The following is a 16,666-nucleotide window of genomic DNA, read 5'->3' as shown; positions in this document are numbered from 1 at the left end:
TAAATTCCCGTTCTCTCCGTTCCTCTGCCAAGTGATGAAGGCCGTCAACGTCGCCCCGTGCCAACTACACCCAAATTCCTGGGCCTTTGCAAAGTGTTTCGAGATGCTTTACGAGGTGGTTGGCCTTGAGCCCTCAATCCCCCACTTCTTCTACTTCTATGCCGTGGAGTCTAAGTCCTTGCGGTCCCGCGGCTGGATTTCTCTGAAGTCCTGTACCGGGCGCCAACGTCTTCATCCCTACAAGAGTAATGCCAAAGACGGATTTGCCCGTCGGTACTTCCGGGTAGTGATCCGTCCCACGTACCTCGAGGTCTTCACCTTGCGGGACGGGACCGCTCGCTTCCCCTTCTACTGGACCGAGGCCTCTCACGATGTTCCCTTGACGTCAGAGGCATCACTGAGCGATGAAGACAAGATCATCTTCAACTTCTTCGCCAAACTCCCCATCATCGAATGCTCCCAATTGCTGGAGGCTGCTCAGGAAAACACCCTTCTTCAGCTGCTAGGTCACGAACTCTTTCATATACTTTGCCTTTAATCTTGCTAACGTTTTGTTTTTCCCCCCTTCTCAGAAGAAATGAAGTTCACTAAAGCCGAACTGAGGAGCGCTCTCGCCACCAAGGTCGTCCAATTTCCCCAGAAATCAAGGTCGTGTTGGGATCGCCACCTTCAGGGAAGTTTTCCCACCGTGCAACCACTACAATTCAGTTATTTCATAGGAGTATTGCTGAGAATATCCTTTTGTATTTGATTGTAAAAAATGTTTTTACATTTTTGAGGGATGCCTCATTAAAAAACTCCCGTGATGGAGAAAAAGAGTACATCTTTAATTTTAGTCCTAATTTTTGTTCCCAGCTCGTCCTATCGTGCCGATGGCTCCCTTCTTCACCATTCAGAGCATCTCACCAAGGATCCCATCTCTTAACCTTGAAGTACATGTCAGCCACCCTTCATCTTCCGGAGACCAATCCTCTCGCCCGGACTTCTTGTGAAGAAACTGGTTTCCACCAAGCTTTCCAAGCTTGAATTTTCCCTTTTGCCCCTTTTGCTGTCGGGCCGGCTTGAACCTCGTCGCCCCCGCTGCCTTCCGATGCACCATTTTCCCTTTGTATTTGTTTTTTGGGCGATACTCCTAACACACTGCCCCTGTCCTCTCAGATTTATTCGGGTCGACAGCCTGCTAAACAGCTTTTTCCTTTCACCCGCTTTTGTCGTAATGATTCTGGGAGTCCGCCACCAGTGAATACCCCACTCCATCTGACCGCCATTGTTCCAACGATACTCCAAAGGGACTGCCGCTTGTTGCTTCGCGCCCCCCTTTTTGTCGCCTCCGGAGTGACTCTCCAGGAGAGCCGACTTTTGAAACTTGGGCATGCCCCACTTGGCGTCCTTCTCACTCCAGTCAAAAAGGTCTAAATTTTCCTTTACCATCTTCTCTAAGTGATACTCTTGCTCCCCTGTAAGCCCAGGTTCAATCGCCAGGACTCCCCTACTAAACTTGAAAAGCTCAAGATCTCCGATCAAGCCTGCCCATCGTTCCTCCGCAAGGGGACCGATGAACTGCCCGTCCTTTCTTTAGCCCTTTCTTCATATCGGCTCGCTCTACACCTGTCGTTCCTTGCGCCAGCCAACTGTTCCAGCCTGCCTGTTCTGTCCTGGTCCTGCTCTTGGTCGTCCTTGTGCCCCTGATGGCCTTCTAAAACCTCAATCTCGTGGCAACTGTGACCTGCAACAGCTCTCTTTTTGTCGTACAAACTCAAACAGTTGTTATAACATTCCCTTGCCCGCCGCTGATCAACTGTTAACTTTCCTACCTTACCGCTGTCTAGCGAATACTTCACCGCCAGGTGAGCCGTTGAAATCACTGCGCACAGACGATTGAGTGTGTTCCGACTAATGATGACGTTGTACGACACTACCACCTGCAAAACCAAATACCTTACTCGCAGAACCTTTGCGTTGTCATCAATACCAAAAATTGTGTCCAACTCCAGGTAGTCACGCACCCAAACTTGATCTCCCAAAAATCCTACCAAAGTTCCTGTATACGACGTCAGGTCCCGATCTGTCAGCCCTAGTTGGTCGAACGCGTCGCCGTAGATTATATCTGCCGAACTGCCCTGATCAAGGAGTAGTCGCCTTACGTTGAAACTATTGATCCTTACCATGACCACTATAGGATCATCCTTGTGAGTCTTGGTCCCCTCGAAATCCGCCGACGAAACTACTATATCTGGATGCTGAAAACCAAACGAAATCTCCTGTATTGAGCTTACCGCTTTGACGTGCCTCCGTCACGCCGCCTGAGAGTCACCCCCGCCATAGAAACCTCCAGCGATTGTATTGATGGTTCCGACTGGCAGCTCCAGCTTGTTAAAGGTTTCCTCAGCTCCCTTCTTTCCGGTCGCCAATGTCTCCTGTAAGATCAAGTTTTGATCTAGTAGTACAACTCTATGTTTTGATGATTACAAGTTAACCTTTTGATATGAACAATTGTGGTACTCTAACGTGTTTTTCTGAGTGTGCTATTTACAGGCTCTGACCCTGACTCAATTTCACACAAATCAGAAGCACTGTGTATAAAGGGTAACCCAAGCAACGCTTTCGCATTCACCATGTTCAGTATGAACAGTGGAAAAGCTTCAGAAGATCTGAAGCTATACAAACTCTGATGAGGACTCAGTCGCTAGAAGCTCTGATGATCCAGAAGTTCTGACAACCAAGAAACACTGAAGGTTCAGATGTTCCGATGGTGTAGAAGACTCTGAAGATCCAGAAGCTGAATAGTGGAAACTCTGAAGTCCAGAAGCAAGAAACTCTGAAGGCCATGTTCTTCCCTCTGAGTTCAGAATCAGAAGATACAATGGTCAGAGGATCTGTGCTATCCCTCTGACTCTGATCAACCGGCTTCACAAGTTCCAATACGAAGCATTCCTCTGATCAGAAGTCTCCTAGGTTAAAAGGTCAAGTCGCTATCCTAGTACAAAAGCAAGTGTACCTTCCTGACGACCTACCTAACGTTCTCAGCCACAGCAGAAGCTGGATTTTCCAGAACTGCCCTCCAACGGTAGCATTTCCCATGCAACGCTCAACCCTAATCCTTGGAGTATATATAGAGGCTGAAGATTGAAAGAAGCGGCTAGTAGAAGAAGAAGAAAAAATATACAAGAAGCAATACACACGCGCAAGATATATTCTAAGCTTTCTTTCATCTTGTAATTTATTTTAGTTTACACTCAGCTTATTCAGAAGCAAACCCTTGTAAACACCAACCTCAAACAGTTGTTTGATTTTCCTTTAGGAGATCAAGGTTGATCGGATCCTAGAGAAGACTAAGAGAGTGAATCTTAGTGTGAGCTAAGTCAGTGTAATTGTTAGTCACTTGTAGGTTTCAAGTGCAGTTGTAACTCTTACCTGATTAGTGGATTGCCTTCATTCTAAGAAGGAAGAAATCACCTTAACGGGTGGACTGGAGTAGCTTGAGTGATTTATCAAGTGAACCAGGATAAAATCCTTGTGTGCTTTTCTATCTCTATCTTTTGCACTTAGTTCTCGAAAAGATTTGTTAAAATCTTTAAGGTGGTAGTTTTGTACTGAAAACGTTATTCAAACCCCCCCTTTCTACCGTTTTTCATACCTTCATCTCCTTCCGGTCTCTCGCCGGGGTCGAGCGACGGTTGTCCTGTCGGCGCTCCTCTCGTTGGTGGTCCCTTTGCTGGCGGTCACCCAGGTGACGATTGCCTCGATCATACTACTGTGAGCGCCCTGCCTTGATCAGCCGTTCAATTTTCTTCTTCATAGTGAAGCAGTCATCAGTGTCATGGCCCGCCGAGTGGTGATACTCGCACCATTTAGTCTTGTCTACCGCCACTTGTGGCGGGCGCGCCTCTTGCTGAACTTCCTCAATTGCATGCGTTGCTTTTACCTCACGAAGCAAGTCTGTCAAATGTGCACTCAAATCCTTGTTTGCTTCCTCTCGCAGACGCGACCCTTGTTGCAACCAAGGGCGAAGCCGCTCAAAACTCTCTTTCTTCGAATATAGCTGCTCCCTAGCGTATTTCTCCGACGACTTACCTCTCCTCTCCCTTCGCTTGCTGCTTTCACCTTTTTCCATTCCTTGCCCGTCCTTCTTCAGTTGTTCCACTTGTCCGCCATCTTTCTCTTTCTTCGCGCGCTTTCTTTTGAACGCGTCATCCTCCTCGTCCAAAATGTAGGTGTTTGCCCGCGCACGAATCTCCGCCATTGAATGAGCTGGCTTCCTGCTTAGCTTGTTGTTCAACATTCCCGGCAACAGTCCATTCTTGAAGGCTGTTGCACAAGCTTGCGGCTCTAACTCTTCGATCTTGATAGACGTTGCACTGTACCACGCCACATACTGCTTCAGAGTCTCTCATTCCATCTGGCACACGTTGTACAACTCGGATGCGGTAGAGTCACCTGTAGACATTGAGGATTGTGTGCTTCCGGACACAGAGCAGAATCCTGATTGCGTTTTTGAGAAGGCACGAGGTATGTTGGAGATGGGGAAATTTTTTGGACTTGTGTTTTCCAGTACTGACGAGGAGGCTCTTCATGCTTGTGTGGAGTATGTTAGAGCTACTCATCCGAAGAAGTATGGAACATCGGGGAGCTTGCGTTGATTGGTTTGCATGGTTTCCGTTTGCGTTATTTTGGCGGTCTTTTCGTGGGTTTTTCTTGTCGGTTGGCGTATGTTGCTTTCGTTGTGTTACACTCATTGTTGCTTTGCTTTGTAATTAATCCATTGTCGAGAGGATCTATATCTCGACTTCTTTCGCATTCAATAAACTTTTGCTTTCTAAAAAAAATGTACTCTTTTTCATTTACTTTTATATTTCAATTGTGACATTCCTTACTTTTTTTTTTCATCTCTATCCTCCTTAAAAAAATTCCCCATTGATAAAAGAGTGTGGAAAAAAGAACTCGAGAAAATGAAAATATGTGGCCCAATTTCTTGTTGTGACACCTGATGCATGATGTAAATACGTGTCACAAACTTGAAGATTTGCAGGATTAGCATTCAGCAAATTGTAAGTGAAGGGTTAGGCATTGAACACTAATGAAAAATAATTTGTACTAATTTGTTAACAACTAGCATGCGCTTATAAAATGAAAATTAGCATTCAGCTGTGATATGGATGAAAAATTAGCATTAAGCGTAAAAAACCGAAGCATACCCAAAGAACTCAAATTAATTGTGATATAAGATAAATTATTGTATTATAATTATCACATAAAACAAATAAATGCTCTTTATTCCCAAACTCTAATTCTACCTTCATACAGTACTAGTTTATTCGTCTAATGAAGGTGTCAAAACGAATTAAGGGAAGGGGCAAACATCTCTCAGCAAGAAAAGTCGAGTATTGCAGTTATGTGAAGAAAACAAAGGGATAGTGCAATGTATCTGTGCACAGGTTTCAGAACTCAGTAGTTCACGGATTGTACTGAAACGAGTCACGGGGTCACTCTCGAAATCAGAACTCCAACCAAAACTCCAAAATCTTCAATTATCTCTTTCTCTAATGATATTCACACATATAAAAATTGCAGATGTTCAACACGCACCATATTCTTTAAAAAAGATTTCTGAACATTGAAACAGCAAATCTCACACTCACCTTAGTGACAGTTTTGAACTGCCACAAAATATACTATCATTAAAAAACTGTCATAAAAATTAGGTTTTCAAGACTGTTTTGCGGGCATAATTATGATGTTTGTGAATCATTACTGAGTATTTGTTTCTCTAACTTTCATTACTTGATATATCACATCATTTCATATTTGCTTATCATTTTTCGTCTAATTTCTTTTCCTGTCACTAAGAAGTCTTCGAGCATGCATGTTCCACAATGCTGCCATGTGTGTAGGTTGAAAATTTTGATTCTACCTTTTCCAACATGGAAAGCTAGATTAAACTCATAAGAACCATCACCGCTTCACTGATAAATAAGTTAAAACCTCAGCATCTATATATAACGCATTATCATTTTGGGATCACATCCCACACATAGAAAATCAAACAAGACCAACAATTTAGTTTCTAGCCAAGTTAGACCGCCAAGAAACCAAACACCATGCTTTCAAACTCAAAAGCTAAAGCTTTGTTCTTCATCTTGAAGATTTTCATGTTGAATGCCCTACCACCAATAGTACATGCATGTGGTCCGTGCTATCAGCCACATCCACCACCGTACCACCACGGACCGAGTCATCATCATCATCATAAGCCTCCGCATCATGGCGGTGGAGGAAGGCCAAAAGTGTCCCCTCCTCCTCTGCCACCGCTGGTCATCGTGCCGCCGATCATCATCACACCTCCGGTACTACCCCCTCCGGTTATCTACCCTCCACCAACTTCACCGGTGTTTCCTCCTCCCCGTTGCCCCATCAATGCACTGAAGCTAGGACTTTGTTTGGACGTGCTTGGAGGGCTTGTGCATGTTGGGATAGGGAACCCTATTGAGAATGAGTGTTGTCCTGTGATACAAGGGTTGCTTGATCTTGATGCTGCGATTTGTCTTTGCACCGCTATTAGGGCTAAGCTTCTCAACCTCAACATATTCATTCCTCTTGCACTTCAAGTCCTTATCACTTGTGGGAAGACTCCTCCTCCTGGTTTTGTTTGCCCACCTCTCTAAGTAAAACTATCAAACCAAGCCTAGCTATAGTTAATTACCACTCACTCTTAAACTATAGTATGTGTTTTTGTTTGTCTTATATTAGGGTTAGTTTCAAGTTGATGTAACTCTTATCTCGCTATATGGATATAGATTTAAAATTTAACCATAGCGAGTAGGGCTTGCTAACCGTAGCAAGCAGGGCTGGTTAAACTTAAGTTTCCACTTAAGAGTCTAATAGTCATGTTTGGATAAACTTCTCTTTTTCTGAAACCAAGTCTGACGCTCAAAATCTACTCACATAACTCCTTTTCAGAATTGATTTTACTTTAAAAATAAATTGTAGAAGAATTTTCAAATATGAGTTAGTTGCTCAATTATGTAATATTATAGTAATGTGTGTTTAATTATACATCTTCTTCTATCTATCTTTAATTTTCAAAATAAAAAAAATAAAAAAACTTCTTCTATTTGTGTCTCTCTTGGATTGCGTTTTTTCCCTTTTTTTTTATAAGTCGTCATATCATTGAGAGGCACAAGGGTGCACCCAAAAACAAGCGAAAATACAAGAAGTACTAAACAAAGGAGAAAGAAAGAAACAAGGGAACAGGGGGGAGAAAATAAACATAACAGAGTAAAAGAAAATCCCCTAAAATGCAGGCCAAATGCATACTGTCAAGGCAACTGCAGTAGGATCCCTACGCAACATCGCCTACAGTATAAATCCTCAATATTTCTCCAGCCAGAAAAACGCAGGGGATCAGAGCCAATATTCAAGCACAATCGCCCATTTAATTTGCTGAATTTTTACTTTTATTTTGCGGTTAAAGTTAGACAAATAATATTACAATATAATTTAATAGACATTGATCTAATTAACTTCTTCCTCGTCGCTTTGAGCATGATGCATACACAAGAAAAAATGGGAAGAGATGTTGAAATTGTTATTTTCATATCCTCCAATGTGTAGTGTGATCATATATATCACACGGAATATCAAGACTAATTTAAGTCTTAGGCCTAGACTAATTTAATCTAAAACTGAACAATTGTCATATGCACAAACTAAGCAAATACATACACAATCATTCAAAGTAATTGTATCATAGTGATACACAACCAAGAAACACATAGGGAAATTAAACATATCATCCAAATTATTACAGTCATCCTAACACAAGAATCAATTACAGTTATAATCATCCAAGAGAATTAAAGCCATCCTAATTAAAATTAGCGCCAGAGGTGTCGCTTTTCATCTTTTTCTCACCTCCAGTGGCATTGCCATCCTCATCATGTTCATCCTGCAAATTGAGCTTTATGATAGCGTGCATATTCAGGTTTGCTTCCAATATCCTGTTTGGCGTCTCATTGGAGTCATTGTTATCAAGCTCAATTCCCGTACTTTCTCAAGAACACCATAAAAATACACAAGTTTAAACACAACATAAGTGCTTAATTTATAAACATTTATTCACTTTGGAAACAATAGAATCCTAATTTAGGTCCTTACCATAAGAGTCACTGCTACATACGTTATTGTTTTAGGAGGGACCACCACGAGGTAGGCGTTGTCAATGGAACTTTAGAAGGCTGACCACCCACGCAATGATCAGAGAATTCAAGAAACATTTGATCAATCTCCTCACAAGTGGGTCTCTGAACGGATGGTTCATTAGGAACATCCTAGACCACATGGAAATGCCTCAGCACACGCTCCGGCAGAAACGAGTGTAGCTTGCCTGAATCGCAAATCCAACTATTACCATTGTATATACATCTGCCTGAAATGGTGAATGCACTATGTGATCATCATAGGGTCTCCATATCACATTTCTCGTTGTAAGGTCATCCAGGGCAAGCCTATTTTTGTGGATAAACACATTCTCCCTTTGTATGACCCAACGATACGCCTTGGGCATGTTCTCAGTATAACGAGGGTTCGACTTTCTATCAAACACTGAAGGGGGAAAATGCTCAAATATCCAAGCCTGTAATTAAACAACGATGTGCTAGACTCATACAACTAAATTCAATTGAATCATCAAAAGAGATTGTAACAAACCTGAAATAAATTCAAGTAGCCTCTAATGCTAGGGCTACTGGTCCTGCTGGCCCGCTCATATAGACAGGCTAATGCTAGGACACCCCAGGCATACTCCACAAGTTCATCTAGCTTTTGAAACAGATGCATGTATGCAACCTCCACCTTATTGTGCGTCTTCCTAAAGAAGATCTTCATCCCCACCAACTGCAGCAAGAAGGCTCTAGCCGGTTTCTTCGTTAATCCTTTCTTGGTCATGTCCTTGGCCAACTTAAGGAGCTTGTATAACGAGCATACATCCCATTGGACTTCCGGACCTCATCTTCAGCCTCAACACGTGTAACACCAAGCCTCTTAACCATTACTACCTTCGTTCTTTATTATCTGTCCACTTTGAAGAATTTTTTTCCCTATATATCTGTCCACTTATAATTTTAATAGGCCACTAAATGGTGTTTTCCCAAGTAATTCCATTGTGGAAACAATAAATGAGGAAAGATAAAATGCATTTCAAAAGGGTAAAAATGGAAAACAATTAATACTTTTCTGAAAATAAACAAAATTAATTGCACTCCTTAATTTTTGTGTTTATTCTCTTTCTGGACAGTCAAATAGGAACTGAGGTAGTGAAACAATAGCTTCATCACGTGTTAGATTTGGGAGAGTAAAGAACTCCCCCGTGATAGGGATATGTAACAATGAAGCCACGTCATCCAGTGTGATACTCATCTCCCCGAACAACATATGAAAATTTGAAGTCTTCGGGTGCCATCACTCCACAAACGCTACAACAAGACCTTATCCCATGAGGGTAGGTTGCATGTCATCAAACTCTTTAGACCAAATGCTTTAACCCTTCCCTTTATGTATCTATGAAAGTACTCTGGTGCTTCCCCCTTCCCCTTGAAAGCAATCTCGTGATTGAAGTCTTCAAGACACCCCAATCTGTTACATTTGGATCTGCTACATCTTCAGGTTCAGGCTCAAGTACTGGACGAGATGCACAGGATTCTTCACGCCTTTAACGTTCTGACGCTGTCGGAAGATGCTGCTCACGGGGGCACATGGCTGGTTCACATTCTTTATTCTTGTCATATCTGTACCAAAATTTGAATGGTTTACATAAGACATAGATACACTTGACAAAAATGGAATTGCAACAGGACACTGAACACTGACCAAACAAATTTTAAAGTGCTTAAGTATATCACTTTATAATGCATTCTTTATTCTTGTAAAGTGCGTATGTATCGCAAATAGAATAGTGGTGGGTCGAGAACTGATCATATTGTGGTAGGGAAGAAGGCTGGGGCAGTGGCCGGGGCTGCAACAACGACGCACGAAAGAACTGGTGGTCGTAGCGGCCTGACAGGATAAGCAACACGGTGGCTGGGGCTGTGACTCTGGTCGGGAAAGGAGAGGAAAATGATCAGAATATGGAAAGGAAGATGAAGAAAGGATGGGGAAAAGAAAGTTGTAAATGAAAGGGAAATGGGGTATAGGGTGTAGGAGGTTTAGAGAGAAAATTTGAAATGTAAGAATTGGAAATAGGAGATTTGGAAAATTTAGGGTTTAAATACTCTGGAGGTCCTTGAAATTGTCTGCAGTATGAAAATAAGTCCCTGAATTTTTTTTTTCCGATTTCGAATCCCTGGAAATTTTTTTTTAATCAGAATAATACCCTACTCGTGTTTCCAGCCTATGTGGCACAATTTTTGCTGAGTCATTTATTCCACGTGGCTTTTCTATTTTTTTAAATATACATGGATTAAAAAAATAAAATAAACTTGTAAATTTAAAATTAAAATCTTTTACTCTGAGTCATTTATTCCACGTGGCACAATTTTTTCTGAACAGGGGCTCCTTGATCAACCATCAGAGCTTTCTACCAGCGGCTCTATTTCTAACCTTGCCCGCAGGGTTGGTGGGCTTTGCTGTTCCCCGTCGTTAGAGGACCTTCTTCCTACCACCGGATGCCGGGGGCAAGACTGCCCTTGGCAACATCGCGTGTTTAATGACCCCAAGTACTCCCAATTCTTCTTTGTATATGAATACTTGTTTCTTGACCTTGGAATTAAACTCCCTTTCTCACCCTTTCTTATCCAAGTGCTGTGCGATATCAACGTTTCTCCTTGCCAACTTCACCCGCGCTGCTGGACCTATCTGAGGTGCTTTGAGATTCTCTGCCGTAGCGTTGATGTGGCGCCTTCCCCTGCCCTCTTTTACTTTTACTTTGAAACAGACTCTCGATGTCTAAAGACCCACGGTTGGATCGTTCTGGTGCCTCGGCCGGGTCGAGAACAGCTTGCTCCTTATCATATTGGCTCCGAATCTTACTTGGTCTGCCGGTACTTCCGGGTCGTCGTTCACCCTGCTTACCCCTCATCATTCACACAGAGGGAAGGGAGAGCCCTTTTTCCATTTTATTGGACACAATGTCCCAAATCCATATCCGATTCTCCCAAAACGTCTCCCTCCTTTAGAGAAAGTTTCGCCATTGGGGTCTTATCCCGACTTTCCCTTTTCAGTTGCGCTGAACTACTTGGCGCTCCTCCGGGCTCCAAACTTTCCCCCCCCCCCATTAGGTTTTCCCCTTCACCGCCTTCTTCACACCTTCCTCTGAATCTCTTCATTTCTGATGATTTTCCCCTTTTGCTTTTCAGGAAATATGAAGTTCTCTACTACCGATCTGCTGGAAGCCTTCCTCTCTAGGAACGTTAAGGCGCCCTCTCCGGTCCAGGCGGGGGAGAAAAGGCAAAGCTCACCGATGGGTGATGGTTCTCCCAAGAAGAGGAAGCTAGGCGAGCCAAGCTCCCCATTTGCACCTTTGACCGTCCCGGGTGATGGGTCCATTGCGCCCGACCCCATTGTTCCGGATAGCGCACACGACTCCTTGGCGCCCGATCAGCACGGCGAGGTGAATGCTTCCCCAGCTGTGGGTATCTCTCGCCCCCTGACCTCAACGGCGAGCCAGCAGCCACCGTCCTCTGTCCGCCCTCCGTCTTCCCCGCCCGTCCAGACTACTCATGGTTCATCAGCCCCTAGCTCTCCTAGGGTTGGTGGTGGGGAAGAAAATCTTTCCTCGGACCGCCCAAAGGACCCTTCCAGCAGCTCCTCTACCGACCCTTTCTCCTTCTTGCATTCTCACCCTTATCTTGAAAAATTGAGGGAAGTGCCTAGCCAAAACCCGCAGGACGTTGCCCAAGAAGCTGTGTCAAATCTTCTCCGCGCCGGTTGTCTGTTCGCCAAGGTGGCTTGGCAAGCTCGGCCCCTTACCGAAATTGCAGAGCTTCGCCGGGAGGTGGAAAAACTGCATGCCATCAACCTTCAGGCCAACAAGACCTGGTGCAGTTTGTCCAACCAGTTGGCGTCTGAGGTGGATAAGACAAAGAAAATGCAGAAGAAACTTGCGGAAGCGAAGCTTGCTCAGATAGCGGCGGACGAGAAAGAGAGGAAGCTTGAAGTCCAGGTCGAGGAGCTCCATAAGGACCTTGGCACCAAGGAGGCCTTCATTGCTTCTCAGGAGGAAACCGTTGCTGCTAAGGACAAGGAGATTGCTGATTTGCGCGAAAAACTTGCGGACAAAGGTAAGATACTTGTTGAGACCCAGTCGGATTTGGAATTGAAATGCAACCTCTTGGCTGAGAAGGATGTCCAGGCCATCACCTTGGAGAAGTAGATAAGGAAGGAGGCTGCTCACGCGGCGGCTAATGAGCGCATCCGCGGCTTCCTAATTGCCAAGGCTCAAGTCAAGTACCTCCATCCTACTATTAATCTTGACATCCTGGGAGCTTTCAAGAAGGTTACCCCCACCGGACTGGTGGGTCCAGAAGATCCGCCGGAAGTTGCTTGCGTTGACCTTGGAGACGCTGTGGAACAAGAGAAAAAAATATAATGTTAACCTATTTCGAGTTATTGTAACGCTTAGTACTTCTTTTCTTCGTTCAAACTTTTTACTTGTATTTTACTTTCAAGTTATTCGATTCAGCTTTACTTCTTTATGTTTTATGCTTGTTTTAGCGCTTTTTAGAGTTTTTCTCTCTCGCACCCCCATAGCTGCCTTATTCCTGAATTACGTCTGACGACATTGATGGTGTGCCTTGTTTAACTAGGACTTTTGCTCAGTTTTTGAACCGAGACTTTGTCCACACCATATTTCCCGTAAGAGCAGGTGTGGCCTCGCCAGTTTTGTCCTGTCGAGGACTTATTGCTGCTAGGGACCCAATGACCATATAGGTTTACCCAGACTTATGCCCCGTTAGGTTCGCTCGCCCATATTTCGGGGAGGTTTTTAGGATAAGAAGTTTATCCGCACACATCGCCAACGAGTGATGCCGAGCTGCGTCGGCTTTTCCGGAGCGATCCCCAGACATCAAGGTCGTGTTGGGATCGCCACCTTCAGGGAATTTTTCCCACCTAGCTCTCGCCGCAATTCAGTGTGATTGAAATTGCTGGATACAATTTTTATATTTTCAATCAGACGTGATAGTCAACAAACTCCTGAGATGGAGAACAAGAATGTGTCTTTGTTTTTACCATTTAGGCGCTTTGGCCAACAAACTCTCGAAATGGAGAACAAGAACATGTCTTTGTTTTTACACCTTCAATCTTCGCGAGACGCGCCTAACTGATCATCCTCGCGCCGAAACCAGCTCCTTATCAATCCTTTAGCGGTAATAGTATTTCAGGCTCACCGCGTTCCAGGAACGTGGCACTCGCCTTCCGTCCAAGCTCTCCAGGTGATAAGCCCCCTTCCCTAAGGCCTTCAAAATCCCTAGGACCCAACTTATTCCCAGTACTCCCGGTTCGTTTCTTTAGCACCAGGTCCCCCTCCTACATCGCCCTCGGTCGCACTTTCGAGTCAAACTTCGCCGCAGTTCGCTGCTTCATCACAACCTCTCTGATGCGAGCCTGATCGTGTGTTTTCGACAACAAATCTAACTCCATCGCCATGTTGAAAGAATTCTCGCCCTCAAACCGCGGCGCTGTTCGCCAAGAACTGTTGTCTATTTCTACGGGGAACATGGCGTCCGCCCCATAGGCCATCCTGAATGGAGTTTCCCCAGTGGTTGAGTGTTGTGTTGTGTTGTAGGACCAGATTACAAGCGGGAGTTCATCCAACCAGGCTCCCTTCGCCTCCGAGAGCCGGCGCTTCAAACCCCGCAAGATTACCTTATTCGCCGACTCTGCTTGCTCTTTAGTTTGAGGATGTTCCACTGAAGAGAACCTTCTCTGAATACCCATCTCTTCACATAATTCTCTTGTTTGGTTACTTGCAAATTGCGTCCCATTATCTGAAACGATCGCCCTTGGTACCCCGAATCGACATACAATTCTTTTCCAGTAAAAACTTACGATCTTGGCTGCAGTAATGCTTGCGAGGGGCTCGACTTCCACCCATTTGGTGAAGTAATCCACCGCTACAAGGATGAACTTCATTTGTGACCTGGCGGTGGGGAAAGGCCCGACGAGGTCAACTCCCCACATGGCGAAGGGCCATGGGGAGCTAATCGTGGCCAATTGTTCCGGCAGGGCTCTGGGCAAGTCTGCAAATACCTAACACTTTTCGCATTTCTTCACGAACTCTGCACAGTCCTTTCTTATTGTGGGCCAGTAAAACCCTGCCCTGAGGACTTTGCTTGCCAAAGACCTTCCTCCGATGTGACTAGCGCAAACCCCCCCGTGAACCTCTGCCATAACGGCCTCATATTTCCCAGGTGGAAGACACCTCAGGAGGGGCGAACTAAATCCTCGTCGAAAGAGTATCCCATCGAGTAATGTGTAGTGTCCCGCCTCTCTCCTTTGTTCCTTTGAGTACTTCACTACCTCACTTGGCTCTCCCGCCAAGATGTCTACGACGAGATCCATCCAAGTTTCTTGGGGGTCAACTGAGGCTACCAACTCTCCTTCTATGCTAGGATTGACTAGCGTCTCTTGGATCACACTTCGATTACTTCCAAGCTTCCGAGTGCTTGCCAATTTCGCTGGGGCGTCCGCCCTTTGATTATGTGCCCTTGGCACGAACTTAACTACGACCTCTTGCAATCGACCCATCAATAACCGTACGCGTTCTAGATATTTTATCAAGGCCGGTTTCTTCACCTGGAATTCCCCATTTACTTGGTTCGCTACTAATAGCGAGTCCGTTCTAACCAACAAACTATCGATTTGCACCTCAATTGCTAGCTTCAGACTTGCGATCAGAGCCTCATACTCTGCCTGATTATTGTTGGCTTTAAACTAGAATCTGAGGGACTGTTCTAACACTAACTCCCCAAGCCCTTGTAGCGTGACCCCTGCTCCACTTCCGTTGTCGTTCGATGACCCATCAACAAACAGCGTCCATTGCGTGCTTACCTTCTCACCATCTTCAGGCATTAGCTCTACCACAAAATCAGCTAAAGTCTACGCACTGACCTTCCCCCATTTGTCATATTGCAAACCGTATTCCGATAACTCAACCAACCACACGACGAGTCTTCCTAACAAATCTGGCTTTTGCAACACCTGTCTCAGAGGAAGATCAGTCCTTATTTTTACCTGAAAGCTTTGAAAGTAAGGTCTTAAGCGTTTGGCGGTAATGAGGACGGCGAGCGCCGCATTCTCTATCTTCTGATACCTGATTTCCGCCCCTTGGAGTGTATGGCTTACAAAGTAAACTATTTTTTGTTCTCCGTCTACCTCCTGGAGGATTACCGAGCTGATCATACGATCGCTAACGGAAAAATACAATAGCAAAGGAAGACCCTGGACAGGCTTCGATAGAACGGGCGGTGCAGACAACATTTCTTTAAGGCGGTTAAAGGCGTCATCACATTCCGAACTCCATTCAAACGCCGCGTTCTTCTTGAGGCATTTGAAGAACGGAGCCGATTTGTCGCCCAAATGAGGGAGAAACCTGGATAGGGCTGCAATCCGTCCCGTTAGGCGCTGCACCTCCTTCACGATACTTGGGCTTTTCATTTCCTGGATCGCCTTACACTTATTTGGGTTGATCTCAATTCCTCTCGACGTAATCATGAAGCCTAGGAACTTCCCGCCCTGTATACCAAAATAACACTTCTCCGGATTGAGCCTCATGTTATGCTTTCGGAGCCTGTCAAAAGCTTCTGTTAAATCCTTGTGATGACTTGATCCTAAAACTGACTTTACGATCATATCATCCACGTAGACCTCCATGTTCCTTCCTACTTGGCCCTCGAATACCCTATCCATCAACCGCTGATACGTCGCCCCCGCATTCTTCAGTCTGAAAGGCATGGTCTGATAAAATTAGTTTACCCTAGCGGTCATAAAGGTCGTTTTATCTTCATCCGACGAGTGCATCTTGATTTGGTGATATCCCGAATATGCATCCATCAGACTCAACAACTCATTTCCGGACGCCCCATCCACTAACTTGTCTATTCTTGGTAATGGGTAACAATCCTTTGGACATGCCTTATTCAGGTCTGTGTAGTCCACACACATTCGTCATTTCCCATTCGCCTTCTTTACCATCACCACACTCGCCAGCCAGGTAGGATACTTAATTTCCCGGATAAAGTCTGCCGCCAGTAATTTGTTTACCTCTTGTTGGATTACTTTCTCCTTTTCATCGCCCATTCGTCGACGTGTCTGAGTCACTGGTTTGATTCCGGGATTCAGCGCCAGCCTGTGGCAAATGAAGTCCGGGTCTATTCCTGGCATGTCCTTGTGGCTCCAAGCAAAAAGATCCAAATTCTCGCCCAACGTCTTTGATAATCTCTGTTCTTGGACCTCAGTCAGCCTGGTCCCTATTTTGAGCACTTTCTCGCCGAATTTCAGCTCCTTGGTTTCCTCGATTGGCGTGGGCCTGTTGACTCGCCCCTCGCCCCTTGGATCTAGGTTCTCTTCCGGCGCCTCGACTTCATTGCATCGGTGTCCTACCGAGGCGTTCCTTTTCCCGTACCGATCTACTGCGTTGTAGTAGCACTCCCTCGCAGTTTTCTGGTCCACAGTA

The 16,666-nt window shown here is 44.9% G+C and overlaps 1 protein-coding gene across 1 annotated transcript; it reads left to right on the top strand.

Moving 5' to 3' along the window:
• The first annotated feature begins 5,963 nt into the window (after positions 1–5,963).
• On the top strand, positions 5,964–7,154 carry LOC130713971 (36.4 kDa proline-rich protein). Its single transcript, XM_057563794.1, has one exon. It carries the CDS (start codon positions 6,099–6,101, stop codon positions 6,660–6,662), a length of 564 nt encoding a protein of 187 aa, XP_057419777.1. The 5' UTR covers positions 5,964–6,098; the 3' UTR covers positions 6,663–7,154.
• The last annotated feature ends 9,512 nt before the right edge of the window (positions 7,155–16,666 follow it).

Source organism: Lotus japonicus, chromosome 4, assembly GCF_012489685.1.
Source record: "Lotus japonicus ecotype B-129 chromosome 4, LjGifu_v1.2".
In the NCBI taxonomy this organism is placed as follows: domain Eukaryota; kingdom Viridiplantae; phylum Streptophyta; class Magnoliopsida; order Fabales; family Fabaceae; genus Lotus; species Lotus japonicus.
Note: the sequence above shows the minus strand (reverse complement) of the source record. Positions and strands in the feature narration are given on the sequence as shown.